The sequence below is a fragment of the Leucopleurus acutus genome, assembly GCF_964270905.1.
Source record: "Leucopleurus acutus genome assembly, chromosome: 10".
In the NCBI taxonomy this organism is placed as follows: Eukaryota; Metazoa; Chordata; class Mammalia; order Artiodactyla; family Delphinidae; genus Leucopleurus; species Leucopleurus acutus.
Genome location: NC_139153.1, coordinates 36,316,917 through 36,343,604, shown reverse-complemented (window position 1 = coordinate 36,343,604; position 26,688 = coordinate 36,316,917). Strand labels below are relative to the sequence as shown.

The 26,688-nt window shown below is 38.6% G+C and overlaps 1 protein-coding gene across 1 annotated transcript in view; it reads right to left on the bottom strand.

The window, feature by feature from the left end:
- The window catches only part of SFMBT1 (Scm like with four mbt domains 1), a 127,200-nt gene that overhangs the window by 48,065 nt on the left and 52,447 nt on the right, over window positions 1-26,688 (bottom strand). Inside the window, exon 2 of the mRNA XM_082849126.1 lies at window positions 8,059-8,213. Coding sequence (XP_082705252.1) covers window positions 8,059-8,086 — 28 coding nt within the window. The 5' untranslated portion in view covers window positions 8,087-8,213. The remainder of the gene's footprint in view (window positions 1-8,058; window positions 8,214-26,688) is intronic.

Genomic DNA, 26,688 nt, shown 5'->3' with positions numbered 1-26,688 from the left:
AATTCACATAAGCTCCCTAAGAGCAGGGTTTTGTTCACTGACTATCCCCACCGCCCAAAACAATGCCTGTCACTAGGAAGTCTGTGATAAACAGCTGCTGAATGAGTATACCCTTGGGGAGCCTGTGCTTCACACAAACACAAGGAGGCAAATACAAGGATGCTCACCACAGCACTGTTTCTAACAGCAACAGACAGAAGCAATCAGTAGAAGAATAGATAAATTATGGCAATCCTACAACGGAGTACTACTACATATAGCAGCTGAAATAAATGAACTATATTGACATATATAAATCTCAAAAAAATCACATCAAGTAAAAACAGCAGGTGCAGAATGAAAAGCACAAGATACAATTTAGGCTTCAAAACAAAACTGCAATATAATGTTTATACATACAAATCAATAACAGTATAAAAAAAGGATGGGAAGAATATACATTAACAGTGCTACCTTTGGGGAGGGAGGGAAGCAAAGAAGATTAGAAGGAAAGTACAAAAGAGCCTTAAACTGTATTATGTTTTATTTAAGAAATGAAAAAACACATGAAAACATGTTCAACATCATTAGGGAAATGCATATCAAAACCACAGTGAGATACCACCTCACACTCATTAGGATGGCTATTATCAAAAAAGCAGAAAATAAGTGTAGGCAAGGCTGTGAGAAACTGGAATCTTTGTGTACTGCTGGTCTCGGAATATAAAATGGTACAGCCACTGTGGAAAAATTTTTGGTGGTTTCTCAAAAAATTAAAAATATAATTACCATATGATCCAGCAATTCCACTTCTGGGTATATACCCAAAAGAACTGATAGCAGGGACTCAAACAGATATCTATACATGAATGTTTATAGCAGCAATATTCACAATAGCCAAAAGGCAGAAGTAACTGACTCAAGTGTCCATCAACAGATGAATGGATAAACAAAATGTGCTATATGCATGCAATGAAATATTATTTAGTCATAATAAGGAAGGAGGGGCTTCCCTGGTGGCACAGTGGTTAAGAATCCGCCTGCCAATGCAGGGGACACGGGTTCGAGCCCTGGTCTGGGAAGATCCCACATGCCGCGGAGCAACTAAGCCCGTACGCCACAACTACTGAGCCTGAGCTCTAGAGCCCATGAGCCACTACGACTGAGCCCACGTGCCACAACTACTGAAGCCTGCATGCCTAGAGCCCGTGCTCTGCAACAAGAGAAGCCACCGCAATGAGAAGCACGTGCACCGCAGCGAAGAGTAGCCCTTGCTCGCCACAACTAGAGAAAGCCCTCATGCAGCAATGAAGACCCAATGCAGCCAAAAATAAATAAATAAATTTATATATATATATATATATAAAAAGCACCACATCTCTGAAAAAAAAGGAAGGAAATTCTGACACAGGCTACAGGCTATAATGTGGATGAACCATGAGAACATTACACTAAATGAAATAAGCCAGCCACAAAAGATCAAATATTCTATGATTCCACTTACTTGAGGTAGTTAGAGTAGTCAATTCATAGAGACAGAAAGAAGAATGGTAGTTTCCAAGGACTGGGGGGAGAGGGGAATGGGGAGTTAGTGTTTAATGGGTAAAGAGTTTCAGTATGGGAAGATGAAAAAGTTTTGGAGATGGACGGTGGTAATAGCTGCACAATGATGTGAATGTATGTAATGTAATGCCACTGAACAGGACACTTAAAAATGGCTGAAATGGTCAATTTTATGTTATGGATACTTTACCGCAATTTTGAAAATGAAAACAAATATTGGACAATGTTAATTTATTATTTATTGATTTTTAAATTCTGCATTGTAGGTACGTGGGTGTTTCCTATATTGTTTTCATTTCTATGTATTTGAAAATTTTCCCTAGAAATACAACAAACCAACAAAGACTTTATTGGGAGCATCCTGGAAGTATGAGCCAGTAGAAATTCAACTTCCATCACTAAAACACAACAAGGCTGGACATTCATATTCATGGTCCTTGGCAAGAACCCTAGTCCCTCAAATAGCATGCTGATTTAAAAATAAACAATAACAACAATAAAAGCAGTGAATGAAAGGACTAAAATCTCTCATTCATCAAAAACTACCTAAAAACTGAGAAGAAACTAGATTAATGATCTGATAGAAAAGTCAGCAAAACACATGAAAAGAGAATTTATTTATTTTAATTTTAATAAATTTATTTTATTTATTTTTGGCTGCGTCGGGTCTTCGTTGCTGTGCATGGGCTTTCTCTAGTTTCAGCAAGCAGGGGCTACTCTTCGTTGCAGTGCATGGGCTTCTCATTGTGGTGGCTTCTCTTGTTGCAGAGCACGGGCTCTAGGTGTGCAGGCTTCAGTAGTTGCGGCACGCAGGCTCAGTAGCTGTGGCGTGGGCTCTAGAGCGCAGGTGCAGTAGTTGTGGCACATGGGCTTAGTTGCTCCGTGGCATATGGGATCTTCCCGGACCAGGGCCTGAACCTGTGTCCCCTGCATTGGCAGGCGGGTTCTTAACCACTGCGCCACCAGGGAAGTCCCGAGAATTTATTTTTTAAAAATGCAAATAGTCCTTAAACATACGGAAACGTGTGCAAATTTATTCATTTTAAAAAAATGCAAATGGAAACTACACTGAGATATCAGATGGAAAAAATTCCAAAGTCTGACAACACACTCCATGGTGAGGCAGGTAATTAAGCAGGTAAAGCATAACGACACAACCCCGGTGAAAGAACTTGGCAATATCTAGCAAAACTACATATGTATTTACCTTTTGATCCAGCAATCCCACTTCTAGGAATCTATCCCAAAGATATGCTGGCAAAAATACAAAAAGACATATGTACAAAGCTACTGATTGCGGTACTATATGTAATACCAAGACTGGAAACAACCCAAATGTCCATCAATAAGGAACAGGGTGAATAAAATACGGTATATACATCCAGTACTATACATCTGTAAAAAACAATGAGAATGATTTCCATATACTGATGTGGAATAATCTTCAGTATACACTAAGTGAAACAGCAAAACACACAGCAGTTTTTATTGTAGCTCTAGTTTTTGTATAAGGTGAGAGAGAGATGAATATATATGTAAATGCTCACACATATCTTTCTACATTTTAAAACATGAAAAAAAGAATAAAAAGTAATAAAACTTGTTATATATATGGAGAAGAATAAAAAGGATGAATACTATCAGGCTGAAAGTGGGAATGTTGTTATATAATTTTGACTTTGTAACTATGTATATACTTTACACAATTCAGAAACATTTAAATTAAAAATTCTAAAAACTGAAAATGAACTTAAATATGCCTAACTGTTGGTGTCAAAACCGCAAAGAAAACAGGATCCCTTTAAGTCATTAATAAAATACAAAATTTTGACTACAAACCCAAGTGGAATATATCTAAAGGCAAAAACATAAAGAAATCTTAAACTATACACTATTATCCTACTGATATTTGGAAGGTTGGTATTGTTATTGTGAAAAAATTATATGAATATTATAGGATAAAAACAAATAAGTGATGATACTAAAGACATTACAAAACAACACATTTCTAAAAGAAAAGAGACATGAATATAAAATCAAAGAAATAGAAACCCTGTAATTTTAAATTAAAACTGTAAATATCAGATGAAGCCATCTGATTTTCTTTTCTCTTCAGAAGATATGTATTTCCTAGCTATCACTATGGATAGGACCTAGAAGAAATGGCAATCTGCTATCAATGAGCACCCCAGCACCTGGATTGTAGACTGTAAATATCATATCCACTTAAAAAAAGAGAGCTCCTCAGAGAAATGGCAAATTGCAAGCTTGGGGCAGGAAATGTGCAAGAGGTACCTTGGAATCTTATTATACCAGAAAGCAAGGACTAGAACTATCAAAGATATATGACATCACATCCAAAGAACACAGGAACCAATCTGAAAGAACTCTCATTGGTCTAGAATGAGGCAATTTGATCATCAAATGAATGATGACAGCAAAAGATTCAAATTCATATATAAAATATATATGTAATGTATATATGATATGAGTTAATAATAACACTTGAAAGAAAACAAATCCTAAATAGCGGAGTGAGTACCTCAGTGAACCCACTCTTCCAGAAAAGCAGCAAAAATACTGGCTAAACAATGAAAATTGACCATTTCAAAGTTCTGAAATTAACTGAAGGCACAGAACAAACTGAAAAGCATCTATCAAGACAAGTTACAGAACCTCTGTTAGAATAGTGGGATTGTGGCTCTTTAAGTTGGAGCTATTCCCATCTTTCATTCCTCCCCAGCTCAAAACAAATTTTAGAACTGAAAATACAATAACCAAAAAACAAAACAAAACAAACTCCTCTACAGATAAGCTCTACAGCAGAATGAGGAGGACAGGGAAAGAACACCAAAATTAAAGAGCAATAGAAAACACCCAATTTCAACAATGGAGAGAAAAAAAAAATGAAAAGCGCCTCACAGAGCTATGCCACAATAGCAACAGACCTAACAAAAGTGTCTTCAGAGTCCCAAAAGAAGACAAAGAGAACAGAGCAGAAGAAGTCCTAGAAGAAATAATGGCTGAAAAGGTTCCAAATTCGTCAAAAGACATAAGCCTATACTTTTAAGAAGGTGAGAAAACTCCCAACAAGATAAACCCAAGGAAATCTGTGCACAGATACACAGAGTGAAACTGCTGAAAACTAGAGACAAAAAATCCTCAAAGCAGCAAGAGAAACAATACCTCTTTTAAGGGGAGTGGCGGGAGACAGAATTCCAATGACAGCAAATTTTCATCAGAAAGGGAGGCCAGAAGGCACAATATTTTTCAGGAGATGAAGAAAAGAACTTTCAACTCAGAATTCTATATTTAGCAAAAATATCCTTTAATAATAAGTGGCAAAATTAAGATATTCTCAGATGAAGGGAAACTAATGAATTCTATCACCAAGAGACCTACCCTAACAAAATGGCTAAAGGAAGTTCTATAAACAGAAATGAAATGACAGAGAAGGAATCTTGGAAAATCAGGAAGGAATAAAGAACAATGAAAAGAGTAAAAATACTGGAAAACATACTACATTTTCCTTCTCCTCTTGGATTTTCTAAATTATATTTGACAGTTGAAGCAAAACTTTTAACAATATCTGATGTGGTTCTCAAAACATGTAGAAGAATATTTAAGACAAGTTTATTATAAATAAGAGTAGGAAAAGAGACATAAAAATAGGTAAAATTTTTACACTTCACTCAAATTAACAAAATGATAAAACCAGCAGAGTGTGGTAAGTTAAGTATATATAATGTAATACCTAGAGCAACCACTAAAAAGCTATATAAAGAGATACACTCAAGAACACTGTATAGACAAAACAAAATGAAATTCTAAAAAAATGTTCAGGTAACCCACAGGAAGGCAGGAAAAGATAGGAACAAAAAAACAGAGAAAACAGGGCTTCCCTGGTGACGCAGTGGTTAAGAATCTGCCTGCTAATGCAGGGGAAGCAGGTTCAAGCCCTGGTCCGGGAAGATCCCACATGCCGTGGAGCAACTAAGCCCGTGCGCCACAACTGCTGAGCCTGTGGTCTAGAGCTCGCAAGCCACAACTACTGAACCCGCAAGACACAATTACTGAAGCCCGTGTGACTAGAGCCTGTGCTCCACAACAAGAGAAGCCACAGCAATGAGAAGCCCGTGCACTGCAACGAAGAGCAGCCCCCCCACTTGCAGCAACTAGAGAAAGCCTGTGCGCACCAACGCGCTAAAAGTAAATAAATAAATAAATGAATGTATTAAAAAAACAGAGAAAACAAACGTACAAAAATGGCAGACGGGGCTTCCCTGGTGGCGCAGCGGTTGAGAGTCCGCCTGCCGATGCGGGGGACACGGGTTCGTGCCCCGGTCCGGGAAGATCCCACACGCCGCGGAGCGGCTGTGCCCGTGAGCCATGGCCGCTGAGCCTGCGCGTCCGGAGCCTGTGGTCCGCAATGGGAGACGCCACAGCAGTGAGAGGCCCGCGTACCGGGAAAAAAAAAAAAAAAAAAAAGGCAGACGTGAGCCCTAACATATCAATAATTACATTACGTGTAAATGATCTACACCAATTACAAGACTGAAAAAAAAATTTTTAATGACTACATGCTGTTACAAGAAACTTACTCAAAATCTAACAATTTACACAGGTTGAAAGTGAAAGGATGAGAGACTTCCCTGGTGGTGCAGCGGTTAAGAATCCACCTGCCAATGCAGGGAACACGGGTTCGATCCCTGGGCCAGGAAGACCCCACATGCCGCGGAGCAACTAAGCCCGTGGGCCACAACTACTGAGCCTGCGCTCTAGAGCCCACGCACCACAACTACTGAGCCCACACACCGAAACTACTAAAGCCAGTCTGCGTGCTCTAGGGCCTGCATGTCGCAACTACCGAGCTGCGAGCTGCAACTACTGAAGCCCATGTGACTAGAGCCTGTGCTTCTCAACAAGAGAAGTCACAGCAATGAGAAGCCCACACACCGCAACAAAGAGTAGCCCCTGCTTGCCACAACTAGAGAAAGCCCGCGCGCAGCAACAAAGACCCAGTGCAGCCAAAAATAAATAAAATTTAAAAAAAAAAAGAAAGTGAAAGGATGAAAAGGATATACCATGCAAACATTAATAAAAAGAAAGTAGGAATAGGTAAATCTGTAGAGACAGAAAGTAGACATGGTTGCCAGAGGGTAGATTAAGCAAGAAATGACTGCTAATGGTTTCTTCTGAGGAGTGATGAAAATGTTCTGGAATTAGGTAGTAGTGTTGGTCACACAACTTTCTGAATATACTACAAACTACTGAACTGTATACTCTCAAAGTGTAAATTTTATAGTATGTGAATTATATCTTTAAAAAAAGAAAAATATTTCAATAAAGATGTTTTTAGGAAACCTCAATAGTTAAAAAAATTATTAATTAAAAAGCAAACAAACCATATGATTAATAAATGAGCCAAAAATACGAAGACATGGTACTGAAGGGGATACAGGGATAGCAAGTAAGCACCTGTTCAACATCATTTGCATTCAGCCAATAGGGGAAAGAAAATTAAGACCAGGATGAGCTATCATTACACATCTATCAGCATGACTTAAATAAAAATAGTGACAATACCAAATGACTGTGAGGATGTGAAGAAATCAGATCTCATATACTGCTGCTAAGAATGCATAATGGTACAGCCACTCTGGAAAGTAGCTGTGCTCCTCGGCATTTATCCCAGAAAAATGAAATTTTATGTATATGATTGTTTATAGCATCTTTATTCATAAAAACCAAAAGCTAGAAGCAACCAAAATGTACTGCAACAGATGAACGGTTAACCAAACTGCAGTATATCCACGGAATACTACCAAGCAATAAAAGGGAACAGACATTCAAGAATTTGGATGGATTTCAGGGGCATTATTTTGAGTGAAAAAAGTCCATCTCAAAAAGTCACATACTGTGTGGTTCTATTTATGTAACATTCTGGAAATGACAAAATTATAGAGATGAAGAACCGATTAATGGTTACCTGGGGTTAGGGAATATTGGGGAAGAGGAGTAGGTGTAACTATGAAGGGGCAGTACAAAGGAGCTCTGTGTGGTGATGGAATAGTTCTGTATCTTGACTGAGGTGGTGCTTACAGGAATCTACACGTGATAAAATGACAGAACTACATACATTTTATACATAGCTTTTATATTGTACTATACTTAAATGAGATGTAACTTACAGTAGAAACTGAGTGAATGGTACATGAGAACTGTCAGTATTTTTGCAAGCTCCTATGAATTGATAATTACCTCAAAAGAAACTTTGTTGTTTTTTTTTTTAACGGAGTCTGCTCATAAAAGTTACTTAGTTTTTCAACAAACATGCTGAGTATATGCCCACCCCCCCCCTCAGTGCCAGGTTCTCTGCCAGGTACAAAGAAAGACAACTCATGTCTTCAAAGAGCTTCCCATTTAGTGGCAGAAAGATAAGCCATACAACATAACACAGGTAAGTAATGGAATTCTGCACTCTGAAGAATGGATTTTGCTCAGCAAAACCAATACCTGCATCAATCTGCTGCTCCCCGTTCATTTCCACAGCACATGGGTGATCTCCTCCCCACACAGAGGACAGGCCTTATAGTTATGCTACAATCTGAAGATTACTTGCAGTTCTCAAGCATCTGTTCAATGGGCATCCAAGGGTCCAAATGAAAGTGCTGAAAAATCAAAAAGAACACATTAACAGGCTGCAGCCCAGTGTTTATTCAGTCATAAGACATGATACTCTGGCGGGTTGAAAGGGCAGATAAAACAAAAATACACTGGCAGAATAGATAGAATTAGAGAAAAAAAATTTGACACCTTTTCTAATTTTGAAGACTGTGTGTGTGTGCGTGCGTGTGTGTGTGTGTGTGTGTGTGTGTGTATGTAGAGAGAGAGAAAGAGCTATCAAGATCTTGATATCTAAAAATCACAAAAAAATCAACATATATATGAATCACTACCCCTTCAACTTAGATTATAATACTGAGCACCACTATCCACAAAAACTCTAATTCCTAATGAAATCCTGGGGGGAAAAGTTAGCTTTCAATGCCCTGTCTTAACCAGTAAATAAGATTCAGGATACGACGTATTATTTTATCTAGTTTTCCATTTCATTTACCTAGAATATTATGCAGAACCAAAAAGCATCAACTATATTTGTCTACAATTACGCTTATAAAGAGAGCTCAATCCCTCCAAAATAACCTCTGAAACCATTTATTCTTTTTTAAAAAGGCTTTATTGGGATATAATTCACATGCCAAAATCTCCCATTTTAAGTGTACAATTCAATAATTTTCAGTAAATTTACAGTTGTATAACCATCACTATAATCCAATTTTAGAATATTTCCATCACCCTGGAACGAAACTTCATTCCCCATTTGCAGTTCTTCTCCATTCCATCCCTAGCCTCAGGCAACCACTAATCTGCTTTTGTCTCTAGAGATTTTGCCTCTTCTGGACATTTCACACAAATGAAATCATACAACATGTGGTCTTTTGCACCTGACTTCTTTCACTCAGCATGTTTTTGAGGCCCATCCATGCTGCAGCATGGATGAATCTATTTATTCTTGCTTTACATACATGTAAAACAATCTAAGATACTGCCTTTATCTATGCCTAACAGATTAGAAAGAGTAAATGCAAGGGGGAAAAGGAGCTGCTGCAGGAAGGCGTGATGTGAACTAACCTCAAGGGCAACAATGCAGAAAACTATAAAGGTGGAATAGCAACTCAACAGCCACAGCTGCCTGGGTGATACCTACAAGAGCAAACAACTCTGAACCTCTCAAAAAGATTCTGATTCTGTATTAGATCCCCAGTAAAAGATTATCATAAAAATCTTTTAAACACTAAGAAAAAATTAGTTTAAATTTTAACATACTCTTTGAAAAGGTACAAGCTACCTCAAGTACAACAGTGTGAGCTGGGTGATAGGGATACCCAGATTCTAGTCCCAGCTCTACCCGTAACAAAATATGCAATCTTATACAGACTATATTATGTCCTTTTTTTTTTTTTTTTTTTTTGCGGTACGCAGGCCTCTCACTGTTGTGGTCTCTCCCGTTGCGGAGCACAGGCTCCAGACGTGCAGGCTCAGTGGCCACGGCTCACGGGCCTAGCCGCTCCACGGCATGTGGGATCTTCCCAGACCGGGGCAAGAACCCGTGTCCCCTGCATCGGCAGGCAGACTCTCAACCACTGCGCCACCAGGGAAGCCCTATTATGTCCATTTTTAAAATCTGTAAAATGAGTGTAACATTTTCAGATTTTAAAACTAAATTTCATATTGAGCATAGAGAAAATCTTAATAACAGTTAAAATTATGGATATCCCATTTGAGGTAACTGCCAGTTATCCAAAATCTTTTCATACAACAACATAAGCACTGAAACTCACACTTTCGCAGATAGGAACAACTGAATAGAAACCTGGTAGTGAGATTTAAAGCCTCTAAATAAGCTTTCTTCTCTCAGTTTACTTTCCTACCCCAAGCCCAAAACATTCAAACTGTACCATTCCACCTGCCAATTCATTCACTCCCCATATTTATTAAACACTAGCTCATTACCATCCACTATTCTAGGAAATAAGGGTAAAGCAATCAAGAGAGACTTGGTTCCCGCATTCATGATGCTTATTTTCAACTGGTGTAAGACAATATAAGCCAACAATTTAAAACAATTATTTAAAGTACTATGAAGGAAAAGCAGCAGTAGGTGCTAAGATAGAACATAATGGCAGACCTAACCTAAACTAAGAGGTCACTGACAACGTCCCTGGGGCGGGGAAAGGTATTTAAGCTGACACTAAAGGGGAAACAGCAGTTAGGCAAAAAGGGCAGAAAGGAAAGAATAGTCCAGGAATAGGGAGCAGCACATACAAAGGCTCTAAGGTGGAGAGGAACTAAGAGCAGGCCACTGTGGCTGGAGCATGGGAACCAACCGGTAAGTGGCACACAATGAAACTGGACAGGAAGAGTAGGAATAACGCAGTTGATACAAACTGGGGATTTACCATAAGCTGGGTACTGTCCAAAGCACTTAAACATATTAACCCATTTAATACTCTCAACAACTGGACAAGATGACATCGCTATCATGAGGAAACAGGCACAAAACAGGTACTACCTGCCAGTGTCCCACAGCTAGTTAAGTAGGAAAACCAGGTCTCAAACCTAGCAAAACGTCCACATTATATGTCCTCAAACGCTGTATTATAGTGCCTCTCAATGGGAAGCAACCGAGGGTTTTCTTAAGCAGAGAAAGGATCAAATCTGTGTTTTTAAAAACATCACTCTGGGAAAAAAAAAAAATTACTCTGGACCCAATCAGAGAAACCATAAAGGAGTGACAAAAAAACATAAAAGTATAAAATTTCTACATGGCGAAAGACACCGTAAATAAAATTCAAAGATAACAGAGTAGGTCTTAAAAGTTCTCATCACACACAAAAAATTTTTTCTAACTATGTATGGTGACAGATGTTAACTAGATTTATTGCAGTAATCTTCACAATGTATATAGATATCAAATCATTATGCTGTATGCCTTAAACTAATATAATGTTATATGTCAATTTTACTTCAATAAAAATAAATAAATAAGACAGTTGAGATGCGTGAAAATATTAACAACATGTAAGATAATGGATTAATTTCCAAATACAAGCTCCCATAATTCAACAAGAAAAAAAGAAAAGAAAAATCGGTAAAATATGTAATTAATCCACACTAAAAATGAGAGTTAATACTTACAAAAATATGCTCAATCTCATCAGTAGTGAAATAATGAGACTTTTAAATCAAATACTATTTTTTTCACCTTTCCAACTGGTAAAATTTTTAAAACTGAAAATCTCCAGAGTTGGCAAGGAAGACAGACAAAGGGAGAGAGTATATATTGGTACTACCTTTTTGGAGAGGAATTTAATGATAAATAATTTAACATATAAAGATTTAAAAGACAAACTCTTTGAGCAATAATTCTACTGTTAAGAACCTTTCACACAACACAATATGTGGAATCTAAAAAAGTGATACAAATGAACTTATTTACAAAACAGAAACAGACTCACAGACATAGAAAACAAACTTATGGTTACCAAAGGGTAATGGCAGGGGAGGGATAAATTAGGAGTTTGGGAATAACAGATACACACTATATATAAAATAGATAAACAGCAAGGACCTACTGTAGAGCACAGGGAACTATATTCAATATCTTGTAATAATTTATAATGGAAAAAAATCTGAAAAAGAATATATATATATATGTATGTATAACTTAATCACCTTGCTTTACACGTGAAACTAACACATTGTAAATCAACTATACTTCAATAAAAAATAAATTTAAAAAAAGCACTCTTGAACAACAACAAAAGAACCTTTCACACAACACAAATGTGTGGAAGGCTACACAGCCAATGATGTTTGCTGCTGTATTATCTGTAACAGTGAGAAACCAGAAACAGCCTATATGTCCATCAAATGTGAATGAGATGGCTACAGACATTATGATACACCTACACTAGGAAATAATTTGTAGTCATTAGAAGAATTCAAGTAGATCCATAAAAGCATATGGGAATGTCATCTATATTCTCAATGAAAAAAGCAAGTGAAGGACAATTATTATTTATATTAACTTTTCAAAATCCTGTGTCCATTGTTTACTTGGCTATGTGACTTTCAACAATCACCTTATTGGTGCCAATGACATCACTAATAAAATGGAGTGTAACAGTACTGTACCTACCTCACCGGACTGACAGGATAAGTAGGATAAACAATGAAGTGCACGTAGCATAGAGCTACATAGTAAATGCTGAGTTAATGTTAACTGTTATGCAATATTGACAGATTCAAGTTCCTATGGCACTAACTTAGGGTCATTTCTACATATAGTCTTAAAACTTCATCATGGGTCTGATGTAACAAAATTATCTGTTGGTTTACTGGGTTGTGAAGATGTCATCCACTGCTTACACTCATAAACTCTTGAAATACGTCAGCATATTTTGTGCAGCGAGCCACATAGTGCAATAATAATAATAATTATTATTAATAAATCTTCAAAGCCAAAAAGACATGAGTTGGGGAAATGCAAGTCTTATGTAGCTGAAACTAAGAATGTAACTTTTAAAAAATTAAGTTATAATTAACACACATTATTACGTAAGTTTCAGGTGTAGTGATTCAGTATTTTTTTTTAATTTTTCTTTATTTTTGGCTGCATTGGATCTTCGTTGCTGCACGCGGGCTTCCTCTAGTTGCAGTGAGTGGGGGCTACTCTTCGTTGCGGTGCGCAAGCTTCTCACTGCAATGGCTTCACATGTTGCGGAGCACGGGCTCTAGGCACATGGGCTTCAGTAGTTGTGGCTCACAGGCTCTAGAGCGCAGGCTCAGTAGTTGTGGCACATGGGCTTAGTTGCTCTGCGGTATGTGGAATCTTCCCGGACCAGGGCTCGAACCTGTCTCTCCTGCATTGGTAGGTGGATTATTAACCACTGCGCCACCAGGGAAGCCCCCAGTATTTTTATACATCACTGCAAGAAGACCATTTACCATCTGTCTACATACAAAGTTGTTAAAAAGGGCTGTGACATTTTTTTGATCTTACAGCATCACTTAGATTTTAATAAATAATCAGTTCATTGTCTTAATAGTATCATGAGAAATAAACTGATGAAGCCTTTTGCTGTAGAACATCTGTCAGATCTTTCTCTTTATTGCTAGTCTGCTCTCTTTTTATGCAGTGAGGAAAAAAACAATAAAATATCGAGGAGCTTAAAATATAAAAATTTAATTCACTTTTCATTTATTTCCTATTCATGTTAAACTGTTTTACTGTCTTTATTTATCACTGATTTTGGTATTATAATTCCTCTTGTGGTGACCAGAATACATCAGAATTATTTATTTAAATAAGTTCTCATGAACTAACTAATCTGGACCTTGTTCATCTTATTTAAGAATTCTTTCAGTGAACTAAACAGCAGCCTAGATATTTACAGGAGGTTCTAATAAAAGAGACTAAAGCCAGTATTTTAAAATAGGAAACACTTCTAAGAAACATAAATAACAATTTAAAAAAGCAAAGCTAATTGTACAAAACCAGCTTTGATGTCAAACACACACACACACACACACACACACACACACACACACACACACACACACACACAGAAAACAGAAACAAAACCCAGGTAGAATAAAACTGAACTGAATTCGCTACTTCATTTTTAGTGATATATCAATATAAAATAAAACCACCATGGAATACTTACACTTTAATAGATTTTTTAAAAGATCTAAAAGTCATCTGAACAACAAACAGCTACATGATGCTTCCCCTCCCATGCTATTTCAGTTTACCCATGCAGTCCACACTCTAAGCTTATACTACTCAGCTGCACGTTAATGCTCTTGATTTTCAAGGCTAAGATTAAACACTAAGTAAGAGTATTTATAATGTAGAAAAGTTACAATAATGCAAGAGAGATTTCTGTAGCATGAGTCCTCAGCCAAATGATTTAACATGTTGGATATAATTTTTAAAGCACTTAGGAAGAAGGACAGAAGCTCAGTGTGACTATAAAGATATGACCTAGTATGTATGGTGGTTGCAAGAAAATGCTTTAATTCAGTAAATATTTACCAGACAGTTAAAAGGAAAATTCCCACTAACTAACATGCTTGAATTTGCACTCCTCTCCCTCAACCGAACAAATGGAAGGTCAGTAATAATTTCAAGTATGTTGTAAATATGGTAAGTGCAAACAATTCAGCAAATCAGATGCTCCATTTTGGGCAGATTTGCAAAGTTAACCCTGCCCTTGACGGTAAATGCTAGTGGTAGAGTCACTGTATTTTTTGTTCCCCAACAGGTGTTGATTTCAGTTGGCCTTTCACTCTCCACAAGGGTTAATCATCACTCCCTGACCTTGTGCACATCTTATTTGACAGGCTATCTAAATTAAATCTTATGCTTCCATCTGTCAAATGTCAATGTAACTTGATTATCATGGGTAGAAATTTTCTATTGTTTCATTAAGTTGTTTGTTGTTATTGTTTTTAACCCACTGCTACATGTTTAACTAGGGAGATAAAAAATAAGTCTGTTAAGTTGACACATCTTAGCCACTCAAATCATCTCAGTTAAATCTGACCCTAACTTAACTTTTTCATGATTATGTAAATGCAACACAGGGCACATCTATCTCAGCTTTACAAATCAGTACTTATTAATTTATAAAACCAGTAAAAGCTTTAAATAAAACCCACAACTCAAGAATACCCTAATTTTTTAAAAAGGTGCTCAACATCACATCATCAGGGAAATGGAAATCAAAACCACAGTGAGATACCATCTCACACCTGTCAGAATGGCTATTATCAGAAAGACAAGAAATAACAAGTGTTGGCAAGGATGTGGAGGAAATCCCTGTGCACCACTGGTGGGAATATAAATTGGTGTAGGCACTGTGTGAAAACACTATGTAGATTCTTCAAAAAATTAAAAATAGAACTACCATATGATCCAGCAGTTCCACTTCTGCGTATGTGAAATGAAAGGAAATGAAAACACTAGCTCAAAAAGATACCTACACCCCCATGTTCATTGCAGCATTATTTACAATAGCCAAGACATGGAAGCAACCTAACTGTCCATGGATGGATGGATAAAGAAGATGCTGTGTACACATATATACATACACAATCGAATCATTTTGCTATATATATATATATATATAAAATCACAGTGTTGTACAACTTGGACTAATACAATGTTATATGTCAATTATATCTCAATCTTTTAAAAAGCCAAATTATGAGGCAATATTTTAAAAGGGTTATTTTGGACTAACAATGAGAAATTTTTAAGTAAAATATGGTACAAGCATACATTGTATTACTACATGGCCAATAAAACTGTGTTAGAGAAATGTTTTCCTTCCCAATCAAAATCCCAATAGGGTATTTTATTCACCTTGATGAGCTAATTTTTAAATGCATCTAAAAGAGAAAATGTACAATCTAGCTACATATTTGTAAAAGATGATATACGATGAAGCTAGTTCCTTCTATCAAAATATTAAAATAGTGTAGTATTAGTGCAAGAAAAGACAAATACACCCATAAAATAGAATGAGATTGAGAAATAGATGCATTTATATGAGAGTACAGTTTGTGATACAATGGCATCCCATATCAATTGTGAAAGGATGAACAAACTAATAATAAAGAATTGGCTATCCATTTTGGGAGGAAAAAAATTAGATCCTTACTTCATGCTGCAACATAAATAAATCCCAGGTGAATTAAAAGAGCAAAACATGAAAATTAAGACTCCAAACAAATTAAAAGAAAAACACAAGAGAATATGGTTATAACCTTGGTATAGTATAGACTTCCTTAAGCAAGGAAGCTATAAAATGGATACATTTGACTACATAAACATTTAAAACTTCTGATTAGCAAAAAGACACCATAAACAACTTTCAAAGCCAAGTTAATAGACTAGAAAAAAATACTGCCAGCATATATCAATATAATAGACAAAGAATTAACAGCCATAATTACAGAAAGCACCTATAAATCAATGAAAAATGACCAAACCTTATAGGGGCAAAACAGTCAGATATAAACAGGAATTTTACAGAAGAAATGCAAATGACTTAAAAGCATATGAAAATATGTTTAACATCAACAGCTAAAACAAGTTATTTTTCACTCACAGACTGGCAAAAATAAAAGATTAATAACACCCAATATGGGTAAAGATATGGAGATATGAATGCTGCTATCACCGGTTGAAGAGCACAAATGGATGCGACCCTTTTAGAAAGAAATTTTATTTCATCAAAAATTTTAACCTGTATTCTCTACAACTGAGCAATTCAATTTCTAATATCTATTTCAGAAAACTATCCAAAAAATAAATAAGCAGCATAACAATTTCAAAGAAAGAGATTAAATTGTTCTCACTTCCAGGGCATACACAGAGAAGACACTCCCACACGTACAAAGTGCAAAAGCCTAAATGTATGCTTGAGCAATGTCTGTGGCTAGGGAAAAACTGGAAACCTCAGTATCAATAAGTAAATTAGGGCACATCCGTTAAGATGAGAGTTAAAACGAATGAGATAGTTTAATGGGTACAGAGTTTATGTTGGGAGTGATGAAAAGGTTTTGGGTATAGACAGTAGTTTGTATGTGTGTGCATGCTTATAAAACATACTCAAACATACACAAAACTACATATTTCTATAGTATATACATTTCTTTATATATCTACAGATACTTTTAAAATGATCTGGAAGAATGCATCCAAATCACTACCAGTGGTTACTTCTAGGAGAGTGAGATTCAGGAATAGGGTAAAAGGGAATTTGTGCTTTATCTGCTTTGAATAAACATTTTATGATAAGAATGTATTCATATGTGTACTTCTATGACTTAAATTTTTATTTTAAGAAAAAAATGCATTTACTGACATGGAAAGTTATTTATTCATTCTTTCAACAAATATTTACCAGAAACCTACTCTGTGTTAATAAGCCCTATCAAAATATTAGGGATGTTATCAGTGAAGAATACTGGCCAAAATCCCTGCCCTCATGAAGCTTATGTTTTAGTGGGAAGGAGAAAAAGTACTTTTCGAAATATGGTAAGTGATAGAGCTGGGCAGGGGAGACGCATAGGCTGAAAGTTGAATGCGGAGGTTGCGGTGGGGGGTGGGGGGAGGACCGGGTTGAGGGGAAGGGGGGAGCGTCACTGAAAAGGTAACATTTGGACAAAGACTTGAAGGACAAACAGAAGGAAAAAGCCTGCCAGCCATAGGGAAAACCCAGAACAAAGGCCCTAGAATGAGGACATGTGAGGTGTGTTCTAAGACTAGCAAGGAAGCCAGGGTAGTACAGGCTACATAAATAAGCAAGCAAGAGGAGAGGCAAGAGAGCTGTCAACCTCACACTGTTTGCCACACTCCCAGTCTCCTTTGTGACTGTCTCCCACCTACAGTCCTTAGGGAACTATGATATTTACCAGGACCCTGCTCCTCTGGGGGTGATAAAACATAAAGGCAAGGCTGGTGGGAATGTACAACGGTGCAATCCCTTTAGAAAACAGTCTGGCAGTTCCTGAAAATGTTAAACATAGATTTACCATGTGACCTAGCAATTTCACTTCTTGGTGTATACCCAAGATGACTGAAAACATATGTCTACACCAAACTTGTACATGAATGTACACAGCAGCATTATTTGTAATGTCAAAAGGTAGAAACAACCCAAATGTCCACCCACCCATTAATGGATAAATAAAATATGGGGGACTTCCCTGGTGGCGCAATGGTTAAGAATCCACTTGCCAATGCAGGGGACACGGGTTCAATTCCTGGTCCAGGAAGATCCCAAATGCCATGGAGCAACTGAGCCCGCGTGCCACAACTACTTAAGCTCACGTGCCTAGAGCCCGTGCTCCGCAACAAGAGAAGCCACCGTGATGAGAAGCCCACGAACCACAACCAAGAGTAGCCCCCGCTCACCCCAACTGGAGAAAGCCCATGCGCAGCAACAAAGACCCAACACAGCCAAAAATTAAAAAAGAAAAGAAAAATAAAATATGGGATATCTAACACAATGGAATATTATTTGGCCATAAAAAGGAACAAAGTATTGATACACGCTACAACATAGATAACCTTGAAAATACTGTGCCAAGTGAAAGAGGTCAAACACAAAAGGCCACATATTATATGCTTCCATTTATATGAAATGTACTGAAGAAGCAAATCCACAGAGACAGAAGGTAGATTAGTGTGGTTGCCCAGGCTGGGGGAGAGGCTAATGGGGAGTGACTAACATGTACAGGGTTTCTTGCGGGGGTGTTGAAACATTGTAAAATTAGGTGGTTGTGATAGCTGTACCACTCTGAATAAAAACCACTGAACTGTACACTTTAAATAAGTGAACTTTATGGTATGTAAAAATATCTTGATAAAGCTGTAAAAAAAAAGGTAAAAAAATAAAAGCCGTAAAAAAAATATTAAGGACACAACTGTGCTTTTAAAATAACATTATTCCCATTTTCAAATACAGAAGCCAATGACAAAAAGAGACAAGGAGTCTGGGTCACCATTAGGATATGCAACAGAACAAGGAAAGATAATTTAGCTGTCACTGTTGTGTATTAGTTAAGTCAATGCTTTAAAAGATAAATTCCAAATTTCTGTTGTTTAATCCAACAGATATTTATTTCTCACACACATAAAGTCCAAACAGATGTTCCTAATGAGTGGGGCAACCCCCCTCCACGTGGTAATTCATGGAGTCAAGTGCCTTCTACCTCACACCTCCTCCATCTTCAACAAAGGGTTCTCAAATCTTCGAGTATAGGGGGATCACTCACGGGAGGTTCTCCTGGGCCAGGCCTGCAAGCGGCACCTCCCTTCTACCCACGGTCTGCTAGTTAAAACTTAGTCATGTGACCCATCTGCTCTAAGGGAAGCCGAGAACTCTAATGCAGTACTTCCCGACATTAGTAAATACGAGTGTTTAGAATTAGCATTGCCATATTCTAGAATTCATATCAACAGCTAATATTAGTTATTTTAGTTAAAGAAGCCTCTACGGATCAACAGTAGTGATACAACAAACTGCCATGGAATTGCTTTCTCAATTAATCAATAAAGATTTACTGAGTACATACTATCTGCCACATATTGTTTTAGGTAAACAAATAGAGGGGGGAAACCTTGCCTTCACGGATCTCACAATCCAGCGCGGGGAGACAGAAAAACAAAGTGTATATAGCATATTGAACAAAAATAGATGTTAGGAGGAAAATGAAGCAAGGAAGGAGGACGGAAGTACTACTTTCAAAAAGGTGATTAAGGTCTTAGTGATGAGGTGACATGAGCCCACACCTGAGGGAAGAACATTCCAGGCAGGAAAAGGAGAAGTGCAAAGACCTTCAAGTGAGAGCTTGTGCAGGATATCTGAGGTCACTGCTGTTGCAGCAGAATGATCAAGGCTGGGATCTAGGAGGTGAGTTTAGAAAGGTACCAGGGAGCCAGATTACATGTACACCTGTAGGCTGCTGTGAAGATTTTAGTTTTGGGGAAGCCACTGGAAGATTTGGAGCAGAAGAGAGACACAGTTTGACCTATTTTTTATAAAGGTCATCCTGCAGCTATGTTGAGAAAAGACTGTAAATGGGCAAGAGTAGAAGCAGGAAGACCAATTTAAAAGACGCTGGAATAATCCAGGTGAGAGGTGTTGGTGGCTAACTCCAGGTTAGAGGCAGTAAAAACACTGAGAATAGTAAATGAGAAACTGGATGTGGGGTGTGAGAAAAGAGCGTTACCTGGGCTGACTCTTTAAGTTTTTTGTCTATGCAATAGAAAGGATGTAGTTGCCACTTGGGGAAAAGCAAAGTCTAAAGGAGGAGTGGTTTGAGGAAAACAAACTGAGGGCTTCAATGCAAAATAGGGCAATACGATTGCCTTCTTCATTATAAAGGGTTTGCTCTTTGAGTGTTCAGGGAAATTCTTTTTCAATCAACAGAATTATTACTATGTAAAGTGTTTCCAATTTATAAGCTATTTTCTTTATCTGCTATACTTCATCTGAGCAAAATAACAACTCTTTACAACAGCTAGATGGGTTCAATTCTTATCTTACACCTTGGGAACCTTCTTGTCATCTTCAATCCCTCTCTTACACTTCACCTTTTTTTCCTAGGTTTACTAATCATCCATGAAGGCACTTCCTCATACCAGTTTAGTAATTTATGCTGTCTTATTGTCTTATTTTAAAACCCCAAATTCAATACTCACAAATTTTCCATTAAAAGCACTTAAATGTCCATTTTTCTAAGCCTTCTTTAATACACATCTAACAAAAATTTCAGACAATTTTGAAAACTGAATCATACTATAATGAGGTTGGAAATTTTATGCCAACCAATTTATAAATTCCTGGTTCACAGTTGTAAGTATGGCCATTCTGCAGTCCTGTTTCCTCAGCAATTGTTAATTAGTACCAGGGTACTAAGCACCTACACTATGCCAGATACAAAGACTACTAAATCATGGTTTTGAAATTATCTTTCACTGTACCAAAATATGACATAAGCATTTAAAAAGCATTTCTTTATCCTCACATTATCTTGTAAGCTGCAGAAATAGCAGATCTTCTAGAGCTCAAATATTATCACATTTCTCATTGATTACAGGCTTTATTTACAGGAGCCAGTAGCACGAGCACATGTTAAAAGAGTCAATATGTCTTTAATCTGATTAAATAAAGAGGTATTTGATTCACCAACACAAACGCTGTCAAAATGTACCACTTTTAATAATTTTATAAAAGGATTACAGGAAGAGACCATGTCTGGTTACAAAAAGCCAGGAAACTATTCTCTAATTCCATGGTTGCTGTTTCTCAGCCTTCTCATGTCAAATGACAGATGAGAAACTTCATTCCAATGCAACAAATGCTTGTTAGCCATTTATCTTAAAAAAGAAAAAAGGAAGAAGTAATATTTGAGTATCTGCTATGTATGTGCCTGGCACTTTTTTTGTGTGTTATACGGTAAATAAAACACTGCCTAACAGTACATGGTAAGCATAATATAAGTGTTAACTATTTTAAAATTATATCTTATTTAATCCTAACCAACCATTTACTTATCACATACATGATAACCCCATTTTACAGATGAGGAGACTGAGGTTCGGAGAAGTTAAATAACCTGTCAGTTTATACAGCTAGGAAACACCAGAGGCAGCATTTGAACCCTAGCCTGATTCCTGAGTCTAAACTCCTCTAGTTTTCCTGTAGCTCAGGATGACTGTGAAGTGTCTATCTCCTGTACCACAAAGTGATGGCCCTAAATGATTTACCCTCTAGTTCTTCTGTTTATTCATTTATTTAACTTCAAGGTTCTACACTGTTCTACTACAAGGGTAAGTAACCAGGAGTCTGAATGGTACCTAGATAGGTGTTGCCATCAACAAATTTCTCCCAAAATGTTATTCTACTAGGTCCTTAACTAGGTTAATTCATATGAAAGAATAAAAGCCTAAAAACTCTGAATTAATGAACACTTGAAAAAAGAAATATAATTTTCTTATTCTTTAAGTGAATGATAAACTAATCTCCAAAGAAGAGGATTTATGAGACTTTTGCTTAAAGTGTTAAGATTTAAGTTTTTTCTCAAGTACGTTTAAATTCCCACCATACTCCTTTATACACCTAGAAACTACTTTTTTCATAGCACTGTACAAAGTTAAGCCCAGTCCAGTTCAACTCTCTCCAACTCTGTAATGGTCACTACTAGCACAGCCTAGTATGTCTTTCCCTCCATCTCTTCCTCATTGTCACCAAACTCCACATTTGATCATGATGGCAAAGTCCACATTTGATCATGATGGCAAAGTCCCATGTTCCACATAATGGATCATGCTCAGGCAGTCTCATTACCCTCTGTCAGACAATTGTGTTCTGAGTCTTCCTTATGGCTATGTGACCCAGTCCTGGCTCAAAAATAAGAGAAAACTTACTGGGGAGCTTCTGGGAAATATACTTTCATTACTAATAAGAAAGGCAAGATAGTTTCAAAATGTGTAGAATCTTTAATATCACCCAGTGTTCACCTTGCAGTGGTAACTGGCACAGCCAGGGTTAGCAAACACATCCCATTACAATGTATACAGAATATGTATTCTACTTCTTTTAGGGCCTCTGCAATGCTAGATATGGACATACACTAGAAAGTAAACTCCACAAGAACATGCATTGTTTCATTCAACTAATATTTACTAAATGCCTAGTACATGCCAGGCTTTGTGCTGGGCACCAGAGTAGAGTCATGAACAAATGAGACATTAAAATCCTGGCTCCTAAGACACAGTTGGTACTCAAATAATACTTGTTGAATTAACGAACTGCAAATTCAAATGATTAATTACTGAACTAAAACTTTGGTAGAATAAATTGGTTTGGGTTTTATTTTTAAAGAATAAATTATTTTTAAGCTGTAAAATAGTAAAAGTTTAACTGAAACTAATATTCAGATAATTTTTATATATTGTACCTTTAGACCAGTTTTGTGGTACGCGGGCCTCTCACTGTTGTGGTCTCTCCCGTTGCGGAGCACAGGCTCCGGACGCGCAGGCTCAGCGGCCATGGCTCACGGGCCCAGCCGCTCCACGGCATGTGGGATCTTCCCGGACCGGGGCATGAACCCGTGTCCCCTGCATCGGCAGGCGTACTCTCAACCACTGCACCACCAGGGAAGCCCCCTTTTGACCAGTTTTTGTTATACAACTAAAATATATATATATATTTTTTTAAATACCAGAGAATATTCAGTATAATAAGTATTGGTAGGCATTTATACTTATTATAAGCAAACTGGAGAATTTCCAATTTCTCAAAAATAGTATGTGTGCATAAACTGAAAGAGAAAGTGTTCCTTCAGTATTAATTTCGCTATAACTCTAAGGAATATGTTTAAAGAGTACACTAAATACAGAGAAGCAGTCAATGAAGATTTAAATCAAAATTCAAAATCTGATTTCTGGCCCCCCAAAAACAAACAAAAACTACTGGGAGAGGAGGAGCTTCAAGATGGCGGAAGAGTAAGAGGCGAAGATCACCTTCCTCCCCATAAATACATCAAAAATACATTACATCTACATGTGGAACAACTCCTATAGAACACCCACTGAACGCTGGGAGAAGACCTCAGACCACCCCAAAGGCAAGAAACTCCCCCATATACCTGGGTAGGGCAAAAGAAAAATGAAAAAACAGAGACAAAAGAATTGGGACGGGACCTGCACCAGTGGGAGAGAGCTGTGAAGGAGGAAAGATTTCCACATACTAGGAAGCCCCTTCGCGTGTGGAGTCTCCTGGTGGCGGAGGCGGGGAAGCTTCGGGGCTGCGGAGGAGAGCGCAGCAACGGGGTGCGGAGGGCAAAGCGGAGAGATTCCCGCACAGAGGATCGGTGCCGACCAGCACTCAACAGCCCGAGAGGCTTGTCTGCTCACCCGCCGGGACAGACTGGGGCTGGGAGGTGAGGTTCAGGCTTCGGTCGGATCCCATGGAGAGGACTGGGGTTGGCTGCGTGAACACAGCCTGAAGAGGGCTAGTGCGCCATTAGCTAGCTGGGAGGGAGTCCAGGAAAAAGTCTGGAGCTGCCAAAGAGACAAGAGACTTTTTCTTGACCCTTTGTTTCCTGGAGCGCGAGAAGAGGGGATTAAAGGCACCGCTTAGGGCTTCCCAGGTGGTGCAGTGGTTGAGAGTCCGCCTGCCGATGCAGGGGACACGAGTTCGTGCCCCGGTCAGGGAAGATCCCACATGCCTCGGAGCAGCTGGGCCCGTGAGCCATGGCCGCTGAGCCTGCGCGTCTGGAGCCTGTGCTCCATAGCGGGAGAGGCCGCAACAGTGAGAGGCCCGCGTACCGCAAAAAAAAAAAAAGCACCGCTTAAAGGAGCTCCAGAGATGGGCGCGAGCCAAGGCTATCAGCGCGGACCCCACAGACGGGCATGGGACGCTAAGGCTGCTGCTGCAGCCAGCCACCAAGAAGCCTGTGTGCGAGCACAGGTCACTATCCACACTTCCCCTCCCGGGAGCCTGTGCTGCGCGCCACTGCCAGGGTCCCATGATCCAGGGACAACCTCCCCTGGAGAACGCACGGTGCGCCTCAGGCTGGTGCAACATCACGCCAGCCTCTGCCGCCGGAGGCTCTTCCCACATCCGTAACCCTCCCTCCCCCCGGCCTGAGTGAGCCAGAACCCCCGAACCAGCTGTTCCTTTAACCCCGTCCTGTGTGAGCGAAGAACATACGCCCTCAGCCGACCTACATGCAGAGGTGGGTCCAAATCCAAAGCTGAACCCCGGGAGCTGTGCGAACAAAGAAGAGAAAGGGAAATTTTTCCCAGCAGCCTCAGGAGCAGCAGATTAAATCTCCACAATCAACTTGATGTATCCTGTATCTGTGGAATACCTGAATAGACAACGAATCATCCCAAATTGAGGAGGTGGACTTTGGGAGCAACGATATATATCTATATTTTTTCCCTTTTTCTCTTTTTGTGAGTATGTATGTGTATACTTCTGTGTGTGATTTTATCTGTATAGTTTTGCTTTTACCAATTGTCCTAGGGTTCTGTCTGTCCATTTTTTTCTTTATTACTTAAAAAAAATTTTTTCTTAATATTTTTTATTTTAATAACTTTAATATTTTATTTTATCTTCTTCTTTCTTTCATTCTTTCTTTCTTTTTTTTCTCCCTTTTATTCTGACCGTGTGGAGGACAGGCTCTTGGTGCTCCAGACAGGCGTCAGGGCTGTGCCACTGAGGTGGGAGAGCCAAGTTCTTGTGGACACTGGTCCACAAGAGACCTCCCAGCTCCACGTAATATCAAATGGCGAAAATCTCCCAGAGATCTCCATCTCAATGCCAAGACCCAGCTCCACTCAACAACCAGCAAGCTACAGTGCAGGACACCTTATGCCAAACAACAGGAACACAACCCCATCCATTAGCAGAGAGGCAGCCTAAAATCATAAGGTCACAGAAACCCCAAAACACACCACCAGACATGGACCTGCCCACCAGAAAGACAAGATCCAGCCTCATCCGCCAGAACACAGGCACTAGTCCCCTCCACCAGGAAGCCTACACAACCCACTGAACCAACCTTAGCCACTGGGGACAGACACCAAAAACAACAGAAACTACGAACCTGCAGCCTGTGAAAAGGAGACCCCCAAACACAGCAAGTTAAGCAAAATGAGAAGACAGAGAAGCACACAGCAGATGAAGGAGCAAAGCAAAAACCCACCAGACCTAACAAATGAAGAGGAAATAGGCAGGCTACCTGAAAAAGAATTCAGAATAATGATAGTAAAGATGATCCAAAATCTTGGAAACAGAATGGAGAAAATACCAGAAATGTTTAACAAGGACCTAGAAGAACAAACAGAGATGGGGCTTCCCTGGTGGCACAGTGGTTAAGAATCCACCTGCCAATGCAGGGGATACATGTTCGATCCCTGGCCTGGGAAGATCCCACATGCCGTGGAACAACTAAGCCCATGTGCCACAACTACTGAGCCTGTGCTCTAGGACCAGTGAGCCATAACTACTTCAGAAGCCCACATGCCACAACTACAGAAGCCCGCGCACCCAGAGCCTGTGCTCCGCAACAAGAGAAGCCACCACAACGAGAAGCCCGCACACCACAATAAAGAGTAGCCCCCGCTCGCCGCAACTAGAGAAAGCCCGCACACAGCAATGAAGACCCAATGCAACCAAAGAAAAAAAGAAAAAAGGAGTAGCCCCTGCTTGCTGCAACCAGAGAAAACACACGCACGGCAACAAAGACCCAACGCAGCCAAAAATAAATTAATTAATAAAATAAATTTAAAACAAAAACAAACAAACAAAAAAAGAGATGAACAACACAGTAAATGAAATTAAAAATTCTCTAGAAGAGGTCAATAGCAGAATAACTGAGAAAGAAGAATGGATAAGTGACCTGGAAGATAAAATAGTGGAAATAACTACTGCAGAGCAGAATAAGGAAAAAAGAATGAAAAGAATTGAGGACAAGCTCAGAGAACTCTGGGACAACATTAAACACACCAACATTCGAATTATAGGGGTCCCAGAAGTAGAAGAGAAAAAGAAAGGGACTGAGAAAATATTTGAAGAGATTATAGTTGAAAACTTCCCTAATATGGGAAAGGAAATAGTTAATCAACTCCAGGAAGCACAGAGAGTCCCAAACAGGACAAATCCAAGGAGAAACACGCCAACACACATATTAATCAAACTATCAAACATTAAATATAAAGAAAAAATATTAAAAGCAGCAAGGGAAAAACAACAAGTAACACATAAGGGAATCCCCATAAGGTTAACAGCTGATCTTTCAGCAGAAACTCTGCAAGCCAGAAGGGAGTGGCAGGACATATTTAAAGTGATGAAGGAGAAAAACCTACAACCAAGATTACTCTACCCAGCAAGGATCTCATTCAGATTTGATGGAGAAATTAAAAGCTTTACAGACAAGCAAAAGCTAAGAAAATTCAGCACCACCAAACCAGCTTTACAACAA